Source organism: Notamacropus eugenii, chromosome 3 (assembly GCF_028372415.1).
Source record: "Notamacropus eugenii isolate mMacEug1 chromosome 3, mMacEug1.pri_v2, whole genome shotgun sequence".
Lineage (NCBI taxonomy): Eukaryota > Metazoa > Chordata > Mammalia > Diprotodontia > Macropodidae > Notamacropus > Notamacropus eugenii.
The window spans coordinates 364,019,040-364,036,921 of NC_092874.1; the positions used below are offsets into that span (position 1 = coordinate 364,019,040).

General features: G+C 38.0%; 1 protein-coding gene across 1 annotated transcript in view; it reads left to right on the forward strand.

The window, feature by feature from the left end:
- Positions 1-14,515: 14,515 nt before the first annotated feature.
- The window catches only part of RGMB (repulsive guidance molecule BMP co-receptor b), a 34,408-nt gene continuing 31,041 nt past the window's right edge, over positions 14,516-17,882 (forward strand). Inside the window, exons 1-2 of the mRNA XM_072597363.1 lie at positions 14,516-15,185; positions 16,301-16,398. Coding sequence (XP_072453464.1) covers positions 16,394-16,398 — 5 coding nt within the window. The 5' untranslated portion in view covers positions 14,516-15,185; positions 16,301-16,393. The remainder of the gene's footprint in view (positions 15,186-16,300; positions 16,399-17,882) is intronic.

Genomic DNA, 17,882 nt, shown 5'->3' on the forward strand with positions numbered 1-17,882 from the left:
TTAAGGGATGAGAGAGGAATATATTGGGAGGAGAAAGGGAGAAATGGAATAGGGCAAATTATCTCCACAAAAGAGGCCAGAAAAAGCTTTTTCAATGGAGTGGAAAAGGAAGGAGGTAAAAGGGAGAAAGTGACATTTACTCTCATCACATTTGGCTTAAGGAGGGAATAATATGCAAACTCAATTTGATATGAAAATCTATCTATCTTACACTACAGGAAAGTAGGGGGGAAGGGGACAAGTGGGGTATGGGGTGGATGATAGAAAGAAGGGAAAATGGGAGAACAGAGCAATTAGAGATAAATACTCTTGGGGAGGGGCAAGGTCAAAAGAGAGAATAGAATAAATGGGGGGCAGGATAGGATGGAGAGAAATATAGCTAGTCTTTCACAACATGACTATTATGGAAGTCTTTTGCATAACTATGCATGGACTATATTGAATTGCTTGCCTTCTCAGTGGGGATGGGTGGGGAGGGAGGAAGGGAGAGAAATTGGAACTTAAAAGTTTTAAAAACGAACATTGAAAATTGTTTTTGCATACAACTGGGAAATAAGAAATATAGGTAATGGGGTATAGAAATCTATCCTGCCCTACAAGAAAAGAGAGAAGATGGGGATTAGAAGGTAGGGGTATGATAGAAGGGAGGGCAGATTGGGGAAAAGGCTAATCAGAATTCACAGTGTCTTGGAGTGGGTTAGGGGAGAGATGGGGAGAAAATTTGGAACTCAAAATCTTGTGGCAATGAATGTTGAAAACTAAAAATAAATAAATTTTTAAAAAAGAAATATAGAAAAACTTTGATTGTGAACTAGAAAATCACCAACAAAATGAATATTTTGAGAAAAAAGGTCATAGTTGTAATTGTGTATTTATGAGACACAATTTAATATTAAATTTAAGGTAGTAGCACAAATATTGTACTTACTGTTTGTTTGTCTTCCCTTCTGAATTTCCTTCTGCTCTTCTCTGTGTTATGTATTTAATAGATGCTTTAGAATCACTTTCACTCCCTACCATTTCCCTCCAAAATAAAAATCCACATTTCTAACAAATAAAGCCAAGCAAATTTGTGTTGTGTTGGTTATTTCTAAAAACATATGTCTCATGCTTCAACATCAGTGTTCAGTAGTCATGATTGTTATTGTTCAGTCATTTCAGTCACATCCAACTCTTCTTGACATTATCTGTAATTTTCTTGGCAAAGATCCCAGGCAAGTCATTTAACCCTGTTTACCTCCATTTCCTCATCTGTAAGTTGCCATTTCCTTTTTCAACTCAAGAAGCCTTGCTGACCTCCCCAGGGTCACACAGCTAGTAAGTGTCTGAGGCTGGATTTGAACTCAGGAAGAGGAGTCTTCCTGACTCAAAGCCAAGCACTATCCACTGTCCTGAATTATGATTAGTTATTGCATTAGAACTTTTAAGACTTTAAAATTTATTTTCCTTTCAATTGGCACAGTCATTGTATAAATAATTTCTTGAGTCTTCTCTTCACTTTTTATTAGTTCATGGAAGACTTCCCAGGTTTCTCTGAATCTATTCTTTTTGCCATTTTTCAAGACATAATAGTATTCCATCAAATTCTATACCATAATTGGTTCAGCCATTCTTTAAATGATGGATAGTCACTTTGTTTCCACAGGTGTTTGCTATAAGACAAAATCCTACTACAATTCATTTCAAACAAATGGGAATTTTCCCTCTGCCTTTGATCCTTTGGGGATATATCAATAGCAGTGATATCATTGAGTCAAGAGATTTGTTCATTTTAGAGACTATGAGAGTATAATGAGTCAGTCAACAAGAATTTATTAAGTGCTCACTATATGGCAGATACTGTGTCAAGCACTGGGGATACAAAGAAAGGCAAAAAAAAAATATCCCTGTCCTTAAAGAGTATACATTTTAATGGAGGAAAGCATCTAGTAATAATTATAACTATGTAACTATAGCTATAGCTACAACCATATATGTGTGTGCATACATATGCATACATGTATTTATGTGTATATATATATATATACATATACACTCACACACACACACACACACACACACACATATATACACACATGAATACAGAGAGAAGGAGAGAGAGAGAGAGACAGAGAGAGAATGTAGATACTCTTAGAGGGAAAGGCACTAATATCTCAGGGAACTGGGAAAGGTCTCTTGTAGAAGGGAGCTTTGAGTGGAGTCTTAAAAAAAAACCCGGAAACTTAAGAAGCTAAAGTGAGAGGGAAGAACATTTCAGGCATGGGGGACAGCCATTGCAATGGTATGGATATAGACAATAGTGTTTGAGGAATTATAAGTATGCCAGTGTGACTGGTTCATAGAGTATATGGAGGAGAGTAAAGTATAAAAAGACTTGAAAGGTAAAAAGGTGTGGGGGGGGATGGAGAGAATGGTTGTGAAGAGCTTTAAATGTCAAACAGAACCATTTATATTTGATCCTGGAAATAAAAGCTCCACTTGTGCTCATTGAATCTGACCTGTACCTTAAGAAAAATCACCTTGGCAGCTGAGTGGAGGATGGATTAGAGTTGGGAGAGATGTGAGGCAGAGAAATCAATTAGAAGACTCATGATAATTCAGGTAAGAGGTGATAAAGGTCTGAACTAGAACTGTGGCTATAGGAGTAGAGAAGAGGAAAACTATAAGAGAGGTAGTGTGAAGGTAGAAATGACAAGACTTAGCCAAGAATCTGACATATGAGGTGAGTAAGAGTAAGGTGTCAAAGATAACACCAAGGTTTTAAGCCTGGGTAAACTAAGAGGATAGTGGAGCCCTCAAAAGTAATATGGAAATTTGGAAGAGGGGCAGAGTTGGGAGGGAAAGATAAGTTGTTTTGGAAATCCTGAGCTTGAAATGCCTACAGTACTTCCAATATAGTTCAAGATATTTAAAAAGATGGTGATATATAACTAGCTAACGAGAGAGATTTAGGGCTAAATATGTAATTCTGGTAGTCATCTACATAGAGATAATAATTGACCTCAGAGGAGCTGATAAGATCACCAACTAAGATAATAAAGAAAAAAAGAGTAGGCCCTTGAGGGACACAGGCAGTTAGTGGATTAGCCTTAGATGAAGATCTAGCAAAATAGACTGAGAAAGAGTGGTCAAAATCAGAGAGAATTCAAGAGAAGATGCTGATTGACAGGTTCAAAGTTCAAGAAGGATGAGGACTGAAGATTAGGCACTGAAGAAATCACTGGAAACTTTGGAAAGGCCAGTTTCAGTTGAAGTCAAGTTCCAGAGGGTTTAGAAGAGAGTTTGGAAGAGAATAATTAAGGATATCAATTGCAAATGGCTTTTTCAAGGAGTTCAGCCACGAATGAGGTGACAGTATAAGATGATAATTGGTGGGGCTAAATGAATCAAATGAGGTTTTATTATTGTTGTTTGTATACTGTTTTTTGTTTTGTTGTTGGGATGAGGGAGACATGGAAATATTTGTAGGCATCAGGAAGTATGTAGGGTAATCCTGATGATAAGAGACTGGGGATGACAGTGAGGGCAATTTGCTACATAAATCAAAAGGGTATAGGATTAAGGGCATGTATAGAGAGGCTTGCCTGGGAAAGAAGAAGGGCTATATTTTCATCTGAGCCTGGAGTGAAGGAGGAAATAGTGAAGGAAGATTTCTAAAAAGAAATGAGATGATGAGAAATAGAGTACTTTGATGAATTGTCTCTATTTTTCCAGTGAAGTACTAGTTGAGATCCCAAGCTAAGAGGGTGGGGGAGAGGGAGTATCTTGAGAGACTTAAAAAGAAGCAAAATTTGTAATAACCACTGTGGAAAGTAGACTAGCAAATCAGTTAGGGAGAAATTGAATGTTTGTCTTGCTTCACTGAAAGTCCAGGGAAGACTAAATACCATCAATTTGCCCAGTCAGTGTAGTTTTGTGATTTCCTCTAGCTCTGTTCAATAGAACATGAATAGGAATGACAAAGGTGGATGGTAGGAGTAAGACAGAGTTGAGAGTTAACAAGACATGACTTGTAATATGGTTGTTGTCCTTTGTCTTTGAAGAGGATCAAAATAACATCACCATTGTAAAGTGAAATTTCAGTGTGTCCAACTGTGGCTGATCAGACCAATATGAGCTCAGAATGCTCTACCACAGGTTGGGCACAGATAATTCATATGAATATTTGGGGTGGATATCCAAAATTTGCATATCCTGCATTTATTTTGTGCTGTGTCAATTCTGCTTTGCTCAAAGAGCATAGCACCTTTTCTTATGTAAGCATGCCATGCTGAGTGGTCCTGTCTCAGTGTCTCCTATTTTGCACAGTCAAATCCAAAGTTCTTGAGAGTGTCCTTGTATTATTTCATCTGGTCATCATGTGATCGCCTGTCCCATGAAAGACTATGTAATTGTAAGAAGAGACAGACAAGATATGAGAGTGACAAAGGCAATGTGTGGTGCAGAGTGTTGGACTGATTGTAGACTTTCTAAGCTAAATATTCTCATTCATCAAAAGTGCTGCCCCTAAGGAAAAATGACTACCAGAAGAATTAATGTCAACAAATTAGAGTTCTTCTCTGAGTGTAAACAGTTTGCTGCTGACTTGGAGGGAAAGTTGAGCCAACACACAGTTGGCAACAGTGGAGCAGAAAAGGAGTGGGCAGCTTTCAGAGATTTGATGTACAGCACTGCATTTGCTCATCTGGGTCAGATCATTCGCAAACACCAAGAGTGGTTTGATGAAAATGATGGGGAAATTCAGAAGCTGCTAAATGAAAAATGAGAACTCCACAGGATTTACCAACAGGATAGTTCATCCACCTCTAAGAAAGCAGCATTTAATTCCATCAAAAGCAAAGTACAAGCAAAACTTAGAGAGATGCAGGATTCCTGGCTCAGTAAGAAGGCAGATGAAATTCAATTTTATGCTGATAGTAACAATCCAAAGCACTTTTATGAAAGCTATTTATGGACCAAAAACCTATGGTGCATCACAACTACTCAGTACTGCTGGAGCCACATTGAATGGTGATAAGGACATGATCCTAGAGAAATGGGCTGAACACTTCCATAGTGTTCTCAGCAGACCATCATCAATCAATGCTGAGACATTGATCTTTTACCTCAGGTAAATCCCTCCTTAGCTGAACTTCCAACTGAAGAAGGTTTTGAGGGATTTGTAATACAAAAAGGGGGCAAGGATTATAGCCAGTGGAGGAATGATGGCCTAGAAAAAAATTGAGCCATGGAGGCAATAAAGATCATGTTGATGACAAAGCAGAATATAATGGATCATAAAGGCATATGGAAAAATGGAATGGCAAAAAATATTATCAGATAAAAGAATTTCAGAGTTCATGAACATGGAAGTAGAACAATCTTTTTAGGTAATTGTAAGTCCAGTGGAGGAATTCTTCATGGGAAATGAGTAGATTGAGGAACTGGGAAATTAGGGTATTTGAGGAAGTATTCACATATATGCTGAAATGCCTTAGTATGAGGGTAGGAGATGGGGAGATGAGAAGACTGTGAGTCAAGCACTGAATTCACTGAAGAAAGGAATAGAATTCTTTGTGGGTGGAATTCCATAAATAATAGCCACAAGAGTCTGAATTGGATTAGATGATAAATCTTTATATTTTGATTCTCAAAAAAAGAGTCACCTAGTGAATGTGGTCAGGAGAAGTTCTGAAAGTGGCAAAGGAAAGATAAGAATAGTTCAATCTTTCCTTCTCCTGACCAATGAATGTGTGTCTGTGGTGAGATGGGGGTGGGGGAATATGAGAAAAAATGTAGTTCTTCCTGGAGGGGTGATGAGGAAGATAGTGTCTTCTGGAAGGAAGAATATCTCAGTGAGAGTCTGAAGATAGAAGGATTGAGAAACAAAAAGGTTTAAGATGAAAGGAAATTTAATAATTACCAGGCATTCCAGAGGGCACAGTGAGAGTGGCAGACAGTTCTAGAGTGAAACATTGGGTAAGGAAGATGGGAATTAGGGTTGAGATAGGTAGGTGTGAGGGAGAGGTCACTTGAAAATAAGAAACAGAGCTTGTTGTACATTGGCAGCTGGCAGTTCAGTAGATCTGAATCACTAGAATGGGGGGACTATAAGGGGATGTTAAGCATTGAGCAGTGAGTCCAAGCAGAATGTCAGGGATTAGAGAGAAGCTATTTAAAAGCTATATGAGATTAGACTGTTCAAGGTTCTCTGTTGAGGTGCAGTTTGCTGGCCAATGGAAATATTCTATTATGTGAGACTTAAGAAGGTCCACTAGAGAAGAATGACCTGGAATGAAGGAGGTACAAAAGGCCTTAACTACAGGACAGCCAAGTGCTGAGGAGAGTCCCAGGAGAGGTTCTACTGGGGTGGGAGGCAAGCAGCAAACCTAATACCATCCCATTCTTGGTGCCTCATATACATTATATGTGTGTGTGTGTGTGTGTGTGTGTGTGTGTGTGTGTGTGTGTGTGTGTGTGGTGCTAAGGATCTCCCCCACTCTCCACTCCCATCCTTGCATGGCCTGTTTTAGGAAGTAACTCTAGTTTAGAGCCTTACAGAAAGAAGTCAGCAAGGGGCACAGGAGGTTATCCCCACCTCTTGCCTTCAACTCAGCACTGGAGGGGACCTTGTTTAGATTAAAAATTGCTTTCCAGAATGGTAGATCATCTCATAGTTGGACCAGTTGTGAATTAGTGAATTGCTTACCTTCTCACAGGCTGTCTTAACAACCGCTATCTTCCCTTTTTGTCACTTTTGCCAATCTGACCAGCAAGGGGTAGGAGAAGGTTGTAGAACAGCACTTTTTCATTTGATTATTGATAGTCTACTTTTCTTCTTTTGAGAACTGCCTATTTATATCATTTGGTCATTTATGAGGAATTGTTCTTGTTCTTAAACAATTGTATCAACTCTGTATATCTTGAATATCGGACAGATCTTTGGAGGAAAAGAAAGTTGCAAAGGTTCCGTCCTAATTCCATTTGTACAAAAACTTCTATTTTATATAATCACAATTGTCCATTTAATTCTTGTGATCATTTCTATCCCTTGATTGGTCAAGAACTCTTCCCCTATCCATAGTTATGAAAGGTATCTTCCATTCTCCTTTAATTTATTTATGATACAACCTTTTGTATCTAGGCCATGTATCAATTTACAGCTTATTGTGGTAGATGGTGTGAGATGTTGATCTAAGGCTAATTTCTCCCAGGCTACTTTCCAGCTTTCTCAGCAGTTTTTGCCAAATAGTGAGTCCTCAACCTCAGTACTTACTGTCCTTGGGTTTACTGAACACCATGTGACTGTGTTCAATTAATTCTGGACGTTGTGTACCTATTTGTGTTCCTTGGGTCAGATTTTCTTTTCTTTTCCTTTCTCTTCTTTTCTCTCTCTTTTAGTTTAAGATCCATAGCTTGAAGCAATTCCTTCCCACTTTTTTTTTGTTACTTCCCCTGAAATTCTTAACCATTTTTTCCTCTGGATGATTTTTGGTATTATTTTATCTAATTCTATAAGGTAATCCTTTGGTACTTTGATTGGAATAGCATCATTATTATCTTATTACATTGGCCTGGCTAAACCATGAGCAATTAATTCCCTCTAATTATTTGTCTTCCTTTATTTATACAGTGTTTTACAGTGATGATTGTATAATTTCTCTGTATGTATTGTTAAGTAGACTCCCAAATATTTCACACATTCTGTGGAAATTTTGAATAGAATTCTTTTTTCTTGTTGCTTCTCTTCCTTCTGTGTTTACTATATTTGTGGGTTTTCAATCCTGTTACTTTAATGACATAGATTGTTTCTATTAATTTTGAGTTCAATGTCTAGTGCTCTATAAGTAAATATTATCTACAAAATGTGAGAATTTTTTTGTCTTCTTGGCCTATGCTTATTTCAATTTTTTCCTCATTTTATTGCCATAGTATTTCTAGAACTCATTTTATTATCATAGCTGGTATTTCTAGAACAAATAATAGTAATGATAGCAGATACCCTTGTCTGGCATAATAACCAGCCACGCATGATTAGCTGAGTCCAGTGTGCGTGTGCGTGTGTGTGTGTGCATGTGTGTGTGTGTATGTAAGGCTGTCACTTGTGCCAATCCCTGTCCTTTAGGTTTGCTGAGGTTCCCCTGATAGAAGCTGACCCCCTCAATAATGCTTCCTACTCTCAGTTATTGGTTGAGGCCCACCCTAGGAACAATTCTACTGTTGACTCAAGTTTAATTCAGCAAGAGTGGAAAGTATAAACACTTCATTCCAATACTATATAGACTACTTGGGAAAATTGGGGAAGGAGTCCTCTCAAATTCCTTTTATGATACAAATATGGTTTTGACACCTAAACCAGGAAGAACTAAAACAGAGAAAGAAAATTATAGATCAATTTCTCTAATGAATAAAGATACAAAAATTTTACATAAGATTTTAGCAAAAAGAATACAGCAACTTATCACGAGAATAATACCTTATGATCAGATAGGATTTATACCAGGAATGCAGGACTGGTTCAATATTAGGAAAACTATTAGTATTATTGATCATATCAACAATAAAACTAACAGAAACCACATAATTATCTCAATAGATGCAGAAAAAACTTTGACAAAATACAACACCCATTCCTATTGAAAACACTGGAGAGCATAGGAATAACTGGAACTTTCCATAAAATAATAAGCAGTATCTACCTAAAACCTTCAGCAAACATTATATCCAATGGAGATAAACCAGGTGCATTCCTAATAAGATCAGGGGTGAAACAAGGATGTCCATTATCACCACTATTATTCAATATGATTCTAGAAATGTTAGCTGTAAGAGAAGAAAAAGAAATTGAAGGAATTAGAATAGGCAAAGAAGAAACTAAGTTATCACTCTTTGCAGATGATATGATGAAATGCTTAGAGAATCCCAGAGGTTCTACTTGAAATAATAAACAACTTTGGCAAAGTTGCAGGTTACAAAATAAACCCACACAAATCTTCTGCATTTCTACATACTACTAACAAAGCCCAACAGCAAGAGATAGAAAGAGAAATCCCACTTAAAGCTAGAGTAGGCACTATAATATATTTGGGAGTCTACCTGCCAAAACAAATATGAACACAATTACAAAACACTTCACACAAATAAAGTCAGATCTAAGGAAGTGAAAAAAACATCAGTTGCTTGTGGGTAGGCTAAGCCAATACAATAAAAATGATAATTCTACCCAAATTAATTTACTTTTTCAGAGCCATAGCAATCAAACTATCAAATAATTATTTTCCAGAGGTAGAAAAATAATATCAAAATTCATCTGGAAAAGCAAAATATCCAGAATATCAAGATAACTAATGAAAAGGACTGCTAGGGAAGGTGGCCTAGCTCTACCGAATCTCAAATTGTATTATAAAGCAGCAATTATCAAAACCACTTGGTACTGGCTAAGAAACAAAAGGGTAGACCAGTGGAATAGGTTAGGTACACAAGACAAAGTAGTCAATGAATAGAGCAATCTACTGTTTGATAAACCCAAGGACCCCAGCTTCTGGGATATGAACTCAGTGCTTGACAAAAATTGCTGGGAAAACTGGATAACAGTGTGGCAGAAACTAGGCATACACCAATGACAAATGGGTACATGATCTAGGTATAAAGATTGATGCTATAACAAATTAGTGGAGCAAGGAATACTGTATTTATCAGATTTATGGAGAAGGGAAGAATTTTTGACCAAACAAGAGATAGAAAGCATTGTGAAGTGCAAAATGGATAATTTTGATTACATTAAACTGAAAGGTTTTTGCACAACCAAACTCAATGCAACCAAGATTGGGAGGGAAGCAGAAAACTGGGAAAGAATTTTCATAACTAGTGTCTGTGATAAAGGACTCATCTTTAATATATATAGAGAACTGAGTCAAATTTACAAGAATACAAGTCATTTCCCAATTGATAAATGGTCAAAGGATATGAACAGGCAGTTGTCAGAGGAAGAAATTAAAGCTATCTATAGTCATATAAAAAATGCTCTAAATCACTATTGATTAGAGAAATGCAAATCAAAACAATTCTGAGATACCACATCATACCTATAAGATTGACTAAAATGATAAAACAAGAAGATGATAAATTTTGGAGAAGATGTGGGAGAGTTGGAACACTAATTCATTGTTGGTGGAGCTGTGAGCTGATCCAGTCATTCTGAGCAATTTGGAACTATGCCTAAAGGGCTACAAAAATATGTATACCCTGTGACCCAGCAATACCACTTCTAGGACTGTATTCCTAAGAGATCATAAAAATGGGAAAGGGTCCCATATGTACAAAAATATTTATAGCAGCTCTTTGTGTGGTGACCAAAAACTAGAAATCAAGGGGATGCCCATCAATTGGGGAATGGCTGAATAAATTGTAGTATACGAATGTAATGAATACTATTGTGCTATAAGAAATGATGAACAGCAAGACTTCAGAGAGGCCTGGAAAGATTTATATGAACTGATGTTGAGTGAAAGGAGCAGAACCAGGAGAACTTTGTACACAGCAACAACCATAATGTGTGAGGATTTTTTCTGGTAGACTTAGTAATTCATCGCAATGCAAGGACTTAAATAATTCCCAATGGTCTCTTAAGGCAAAATGCCTTCCACATCCAGGGAAAGAACTATAGAATTCAATCCCAGAATGAAGCAGATAATTTTCTTTTGTATTATGTTTTGGTTTGTTTCATGATTTCTCCCATTCATTTTAATTCTTCTATGCAACAGGACAAAGGTGAAAATGTATTTAATAGGAATGTATATGTAGAACCTATATAAAACTGTATGCCATCTCAGGGAGGGAGTGGGGAGGTAGGGGAGAAGGAGGGAAGGAGGAGAAAAATATATGATATATGATATATGGATATATGATATGTATGAAAATATATGATATATGATATGATATATGGAAGTAATTGTAGAACACTGAAAACAAATAAAATAAATTTTTAAAAAAGAGTGGAAAGTGTTAAAGGTGTCTTGAGTGTATAAGTTAGTTAGAGACCACAGAATGATTAGAACAGAGTTCAGGTACTCATCTACTACTACCATCTACTCCACTACCAGCATACAAACCTCATTGAGACATTTGCAAGAGGTTTCTTTTTGAGGGTCAATTGCCATTTTGCATTTTTCACATCTGTTTAGGTTCCTGGAAAGAATCTCACAAGGTCCTGTACCAAAAGGAAGAAGATACAAGTGGAAGGTGGCCCCAACCTGGGTACAGAATTTTCTAGAAGGTCATGAGTTCATGGCTTGCATGTCATTTCCCTACACTGACCAGGTCCTCACAAACTTCAGATCCTATAGAAAGAGCAAGCCTTAGTGGTGGGTTCACTCTTTTAGTTGGAGCTGTGGTTCAGTATTGAATTTATAGACTTTTTGCCACCACCTTGTAAACAGCCCTAAATCATTAATTGACACGAATCAGCCAGAGAATATCTCATCCTTGGAAGCACATGTAAGGTGGGGGTGGCGGACAGAGACTGGGTTGATTTTTATAATATATACCTTTATGTAACGTCACCCTCATCTTCTATGTGCTTGCTTGGAATCCAAGTTTAGAACCTCCTAAGGAAAAATCGTAGGATACCTACACTCATTTTACTACTAGTCTTATTGGATAGATAGGCTTGTGATGGTTTTTAAAAATTATTATTATTGTAAATGATACTAACTGTTGGTTGTTTCCTTTAAAAGAGAACTTTTAATGTTTAGAAATCTCAATATTTTCAAAATATATGCATTGGATTGGGGTATCACAAAAGGTTGTTAGGAGTAGGGCTAATTTCTGATTCTGTTAGTTTGGTTTAGATGTTGATATAAAATGTAAAATGAGGCACTCAAGAGTTCACAATAGGAAGTTTAATACACAGTTTCTACAGACTGGGTCCCCTTGGTTTCCATATTGAAATTCATCAGGTAACTCAGGCAGGGTGTGGGCCTGGGGCTGAGAAATGAGTGGAACCTTTTAATGCCTGTAAGTGACCAGGTAAGGGTCCATCAAATATCAGTAACAACTTTGACAACCAATGACAAACCTAAGGTTTGAGAATGTGAGGGTGACTGTTGGGAATTAATTCTTTCCACATGGGTGTTTGGAGCTTGAAACAAACTGGAAAACAACATAAAATCACAGAGGTTTATAGTATTTTCAAAACATGAACTGAGTGATAATATAAAGAAAAAAGATTTCTTTAAAACAATTAATCAATAAAATAAGTCAGCATTAATGTACAAGTCAAGCACTTCTGAAACTCACATTTATGAAAAAATTCAAAATTAACTTGAAAAGCTAGTGTCATTTTTTGTTTTATTACTTACATATCCTGGAAGTGGAAGAGAAAAAGCATTAATATTTCATTTTGAATCGCCTATTATTTTCTGAGTATCAGAGCACATCTAGCATAAAACATAAAGACATTATCACTCAGAGAAAGGAACGGGAATGCTAGCATAAGGTCTTTTCCAGAGCATAATGAGGCTAAATAAAATTTAAATGTGGTTATTTAATACACTTATTTGAGTATTAATGAGCTAGCATCTGAGACCCACTGACCAACATTTATAGAAATGGGGAAAAAAATTCTGCTTGCTTGCATGCAATGTGTGTGTGTGTGTGTGTGTGTGTGTGTGTGTGTGTGTGTGGTCATGATGATGATGATGGCAGCAAAAATTCAACAAAGTAGAGGAATGGTGAAGAGCTGAACCTGCATTACAAAGTATCTTCTCAAACTAGCTTTCTGGGATGACTTTGAACTCTTGCTTATTATTATTTTATGTACTTTCTTTTCTTTGTGTTGGTGGTGGAGAGAAGAAAAACACAAGGGACTAGCCTTTAGGATTTTTCACCAAAGCTGCTGCTTTGCTGATTGCTGTAGTGGATTTTCAAAGGGCAAATTAAAATCCCATGTTCCTGTGGGCTAGGAGTTGAGTTTTTTGAAAAGCTCTACAGCAAGAGCATATTTTCAACTGTGTCTTACTCTTACCCTAATCTTTCTAAGAACATCCATAGTATATTTTTCTCTTTCCAGTTGATTTACTCAGAAGAGAAGAGACAGACGGACAAAGACACAGGGAGACAGAGAGAAAGACAAAGAGAAAGAGATGGACAGAGAAACGCAGACAGAGTCATAGATAGAACCAAGAGAAGAAAGACTGAAACAGAGACAGAACTGGATTGAGACAGAGAGATATAGAAACAGATAGAGAGAAAGAAGAAGAGGGGCAGGACAAGTGAGGAGAGACAGAAAGACAGAAAGAGATAGAGAAATGGAGACTGAAAGACATATAGAGGGAAAAAGACAGAGATAGGCAGGGACTGAGAAAGTGACATATACAGAAAGGAAATAAAAGGAAAGTATTTTACAAGACTTAAAGCACCATATAAATGAGTAATGATTATTATTTTAAGAAAGAGAAAGGAGAAAAAGTGATGGTATAGTATAGGAATAAAAGCAAAAGCCCAAATAAACTGGAGTTAAAAGTACTGAATTCAATAAACTAATAGTGATAACTGGCTGTATATTATAAATAGATTAGATAGGTAGATAGACAGATCAGGTTCTTCACTTTAACTTTTGCCCTACAAATCTTAACATTGGCAGTGTAACACAATGAAGAAAGAAACTATTCTTTGTATTTGTGTGAACAATATCTCCCATCCCTCTCTAAGCCCCAGCCATATTCACTTTAATGGAAAGTTCCTTTTCCTGGGAATTCTAGTATTTTTCAAATTACACCTCATTCTTAAACTTGTTCTCTCTCCCCTGGACCCTTAAACGGCAGGAAAAAAAAGGAGCTCAGTTGACTGTTTACTAGTGGTATGATTAATTCCCATAAAATGGGAGTTCCTAACCTTCAAACTATGATCTATGGATAGATTTTAGGGTACACATAGACTTGGATGAGGAAGCATTACATTTGCAACTCAATGTATTTTCTTTTATGCATTTACAAACATTATTCTGAGAACTTCATTGGTTTCACATGATACAAAAAACAGTTGAGCAAGTCCCATCTCTTTTTTAATTTAAATTGTAAAGCGTTAAATCAGTGCGTGCGTGCGTGCGTGCGTGTGTGTGTGTGTGTGTGTGTGTGTGTGTGTGTGTGTGTGTGTATGAGAGAGAGAGAGGGCTAGAGGAAGGGAGAGGAGAGAGGGAGGGAGGGAGAGAGAAACTGGAAGAGATCTTAGAAACCAGCTTCATTCAGCCCCTTCACTTCACAGACAAGAAATTCATGCACACCCACAACCTTCCACACTTCAAAATATATAAACAACAAAATGATGGAAAGGGTTAAACGTCTGTCCCATGGCTAAGGTAAAGAAACAAATACAGAATGTGACCTCTAGCTAGGAAACAACTGGAAGGAAAATGTCGGAGGGCTAGCCTGGACGAGGCCATTGTTATCTCTAAGGCTGCTGGACACGCCAAAAAGTGGGGCGGAGCGTTTGATGACTGCTTAAATACTTTGATGTTGTAGCACGCGTGGGTCACTGCTTGGTCCAGGCAAAGGCTGAAACAGTATTATGTTGTGAACAAGTGCCGCGGGTGGGAAAAGGCGAGGCGGCAGACTGGGAGGCACTGAATGTCGCAGCGGTGAAAGACACCCTTTGTGCAAGTCTTCTGGAAAAGGGGGAGGGAGTTAGGCAGAGAAAAGGAGAGGGGAAACTGAAAGGGTAGGGTTGCCATGGCCAGCTGATTCCGCCAGATGTGCAGGTACATTCCAGCGGTTACAGTAGCTGGTGAAAACTCCTGTAGGGGGCCATCTGGATTTCAGAGATGCGAGAGGAGAAGACGAGCCAGCGCACTCCTTCAACCCTTCTTTGCTAGGGAGAGGGGCGGGGAACTAGGAAAGAGGATAGTTTCCTCAGAACAGAGAAGGGAATTAAGGAATTCCCTCCTCTCCTTTACATAGGTGGCGGAGAAATCACGCTGTCATTAAAAACACATCCCATCCCTTGGCGGCTGTGTCAGGCATCAGAAGACTGGCGAGCCGACCCTGAGAAGAGCAAGCCCCGCCTGGGTGGAGGTGTTACAGATCTTCTTACCATACCTGGGGAAAGGGACGCCCGGACCGCGCTCCTTTCCTCCTGCACCAAGGCTGCATGGCTTGTGGCTTATTTTCCCAGCTGGCAAACGTCACCATGAAGACAAGGGAATGCCTGTGGTGAGTTGTTTATTTTGTTAAGTGTGTGGTGGGGCTGAGGCGGGGCGGGGAGGAAGGGGGGAGAGAGACAGGGAATGAAGGGGTGTAGAGGAGAGGTAAAGGGACGAGGGCGTTGGGAACTGAACTGTATTGCTTGGGTCTCCATCTACCCGCGTTGCATAAATCTCTCAGCCCTCAAACAAGCCGCTAAGAGAAGTGGTCAGCACTAGAAACTGCTCCCCATCTATAAGAATTGTCCCTTTACAACATTTACAGAGTTGAGCCAATCTGAAGCATGTGTAGCACATTACACATTAACTAACACTGGGAAGCTGATAGACATCGGGCATAAACACAACCCTTCACAGAACACACTAGTTGTAAAACAGCATGTTCAGGCAGCAGGTTTCCAGTGTTCAGCTAGCAGCAGCAGTTTTTCCCAGGCGGAAAAAATCAGCCTCTGCCTCTTCCGTTACTTCCAAAAAAAGGGTTCCTGTAAGATGAGTAGATGTGCGGAGCATGTAGGTGGAGTTGAGGGAAAACTTGTCCTGTTGGAATACCAGAAAAATGTATGCTTTCTTTGTATGTGAGTGATTTTCCTTATAATTCTTACAACTAGTAATACTGACTTGGAAGTATTTATCACTTCTGAGGATAAACCGGCGCTGTGCCTAACAGACCCTGGAGGAACCCCAAAGAAAGTATTTGTTACCCTCATCTTTGGGGCAGGTGGTTTCAGAGCCTGATGAAATGTAAGCCAGGCCTGGGCTCAGGATCACAAAGTGTAACTGATGGTAATAATTGCCTGGAAGAAAATCCTAAATACATTAGTGAGATGGTAAAGCTTTTAAGGCTTTCTTGGGAGTGAGTGCCTGGCTAATGAGAGGTTAATTTTGTTTCGGAGGGAAGACTGTGCTGGTTTCCTGAGATAAATGGCCAGGAAGCACATTACCTCCCTGGCTCTGGCAATTGGTTCCCAAATGCTTTTTGCACCTGCTACTTTCAAGCTCAGTGAGAGGTTGTAAAGATGCTACCAGATCCTGTCAGCCAATTTTTGTAGGTACAATTAATGAATTTGCACCCTTCCGATTCTAGACAGGGTATACTAACTATGCTGTCTATTATCTACTACATAGGTTCAAAAAGTAAGTGCCAGGGTGCAAGCTTTTCCAGGAACTTGGATGCTCCTTTGGCCCTCCAGTCACCATTTGGAACCATAAGGGTTAAAGATGATGTAAGTACAAACACATGGTGAGTTTGTATTCTTTTAGAAGTTATTTTATTTTAGTCCCTTGACCTTTCCTTCTCAAAATGGTAGATAACAAGGTGGGGGAGAGGGAACATATCACATATACTGTGTTTTAAAAATTGAAAACCAAGGTCTGATACCCAGCTGCTCTTTCCTAATGCATTGTATTAAGCAGACAGACCTTGAGACCTGTGTTGGATTTCTGAAAATGGAGATTATATTAACAGGGGAACAGTTAAGCCGTCATGAATGCCTTCAAGAAAAGCAAAACACATTTTGTTTAAAATCCATTAATGCTTCTTACATGTGTTTGAATTCTACCCTGTTTGAATTCAGTTACACATTAAGTTTATGTTTTGCTGGGTCCCTGAATAGCCTGCTATCTTGTTTCCTTTTCCTGGTCTAAAAGAAAAATGGAAATGGGGGAAGGAGAAGTAAGAGGGAGAAACTAAGTAGCTGGATAGATTCCTGACTTGTAAAAATAATTGATTTCAGCATATTGTTGGTTTGAAATGTAAAGTCATATATCAGTGATGGAATGTTCTTTTACAAAGTTAATGCTGGGGACTTCATCTCATTTACTTTAGTAAAAAAGACTGTGTGCCCTTCGATGTCCATCTACAAGGCTCTTGGGTTTAAAAACTGATACTTTAATTTATTGATATCAACTCTAATTTACTGTTCCTGTCTCTCACCTCACCTAATGCCTTGACACTTGAAAATGGGAATCTCCTTCCAGCTTAATTGTAAAAATTAGTATTTCCCTCTAGCCAACTATGCACTTATATAGCAATAAAAAGTGAATTGTTACACACATAAATCCTGGGCTTGTCAAATTTTACAACAGAAGAACAATAAAGCACCTTGGAGGAGATGAAATTTTTCCTGTTAAGAAGTGTCATTTAGTGACCCTAGAGTTTGCAGAGAGCGCCCTCTATTGTTACCAAACTCTAGAGTACCGATCATCATAATAAGGAAGCTAAGAAAACCTCAGGGAAAAAAACAGACCTAAGTTATTTTCTTTATTTTGAATATTTGTTATGTACTGAGGTACAAAGAATTTATGATTCTTCTTTTAATTTGTTCTTAAAGTACAAGCTTCTGGACTAAAGGAGGATTCAAAAAGCAAATTTTATAAATTGTGGCAGTTTTGTTAAAATACTTTGGAATACTTAATTGTACCTGTTTATTTTTTTAAGAAAAAAATTCCACTGCTCCAATTTTGATTTACGTAATCGAGTATGATAATTACTTATATCCTACGCAAAATCTTCAAGTACGCTAATTCCACATCTGATTCCCCTAACAAAAATCATTTCTCCAGGTCGTAGGAGAGCTATTATTATGTTATAACATAGTCAAAGCTTGAATTATATCTTAGGCAGTGAAAGTTATGTTTACTACTTGAGTCACCCCATCATGTGTAGTAATTATGCAATGAAAACACATGACTGGATAGCGGAGGCAAT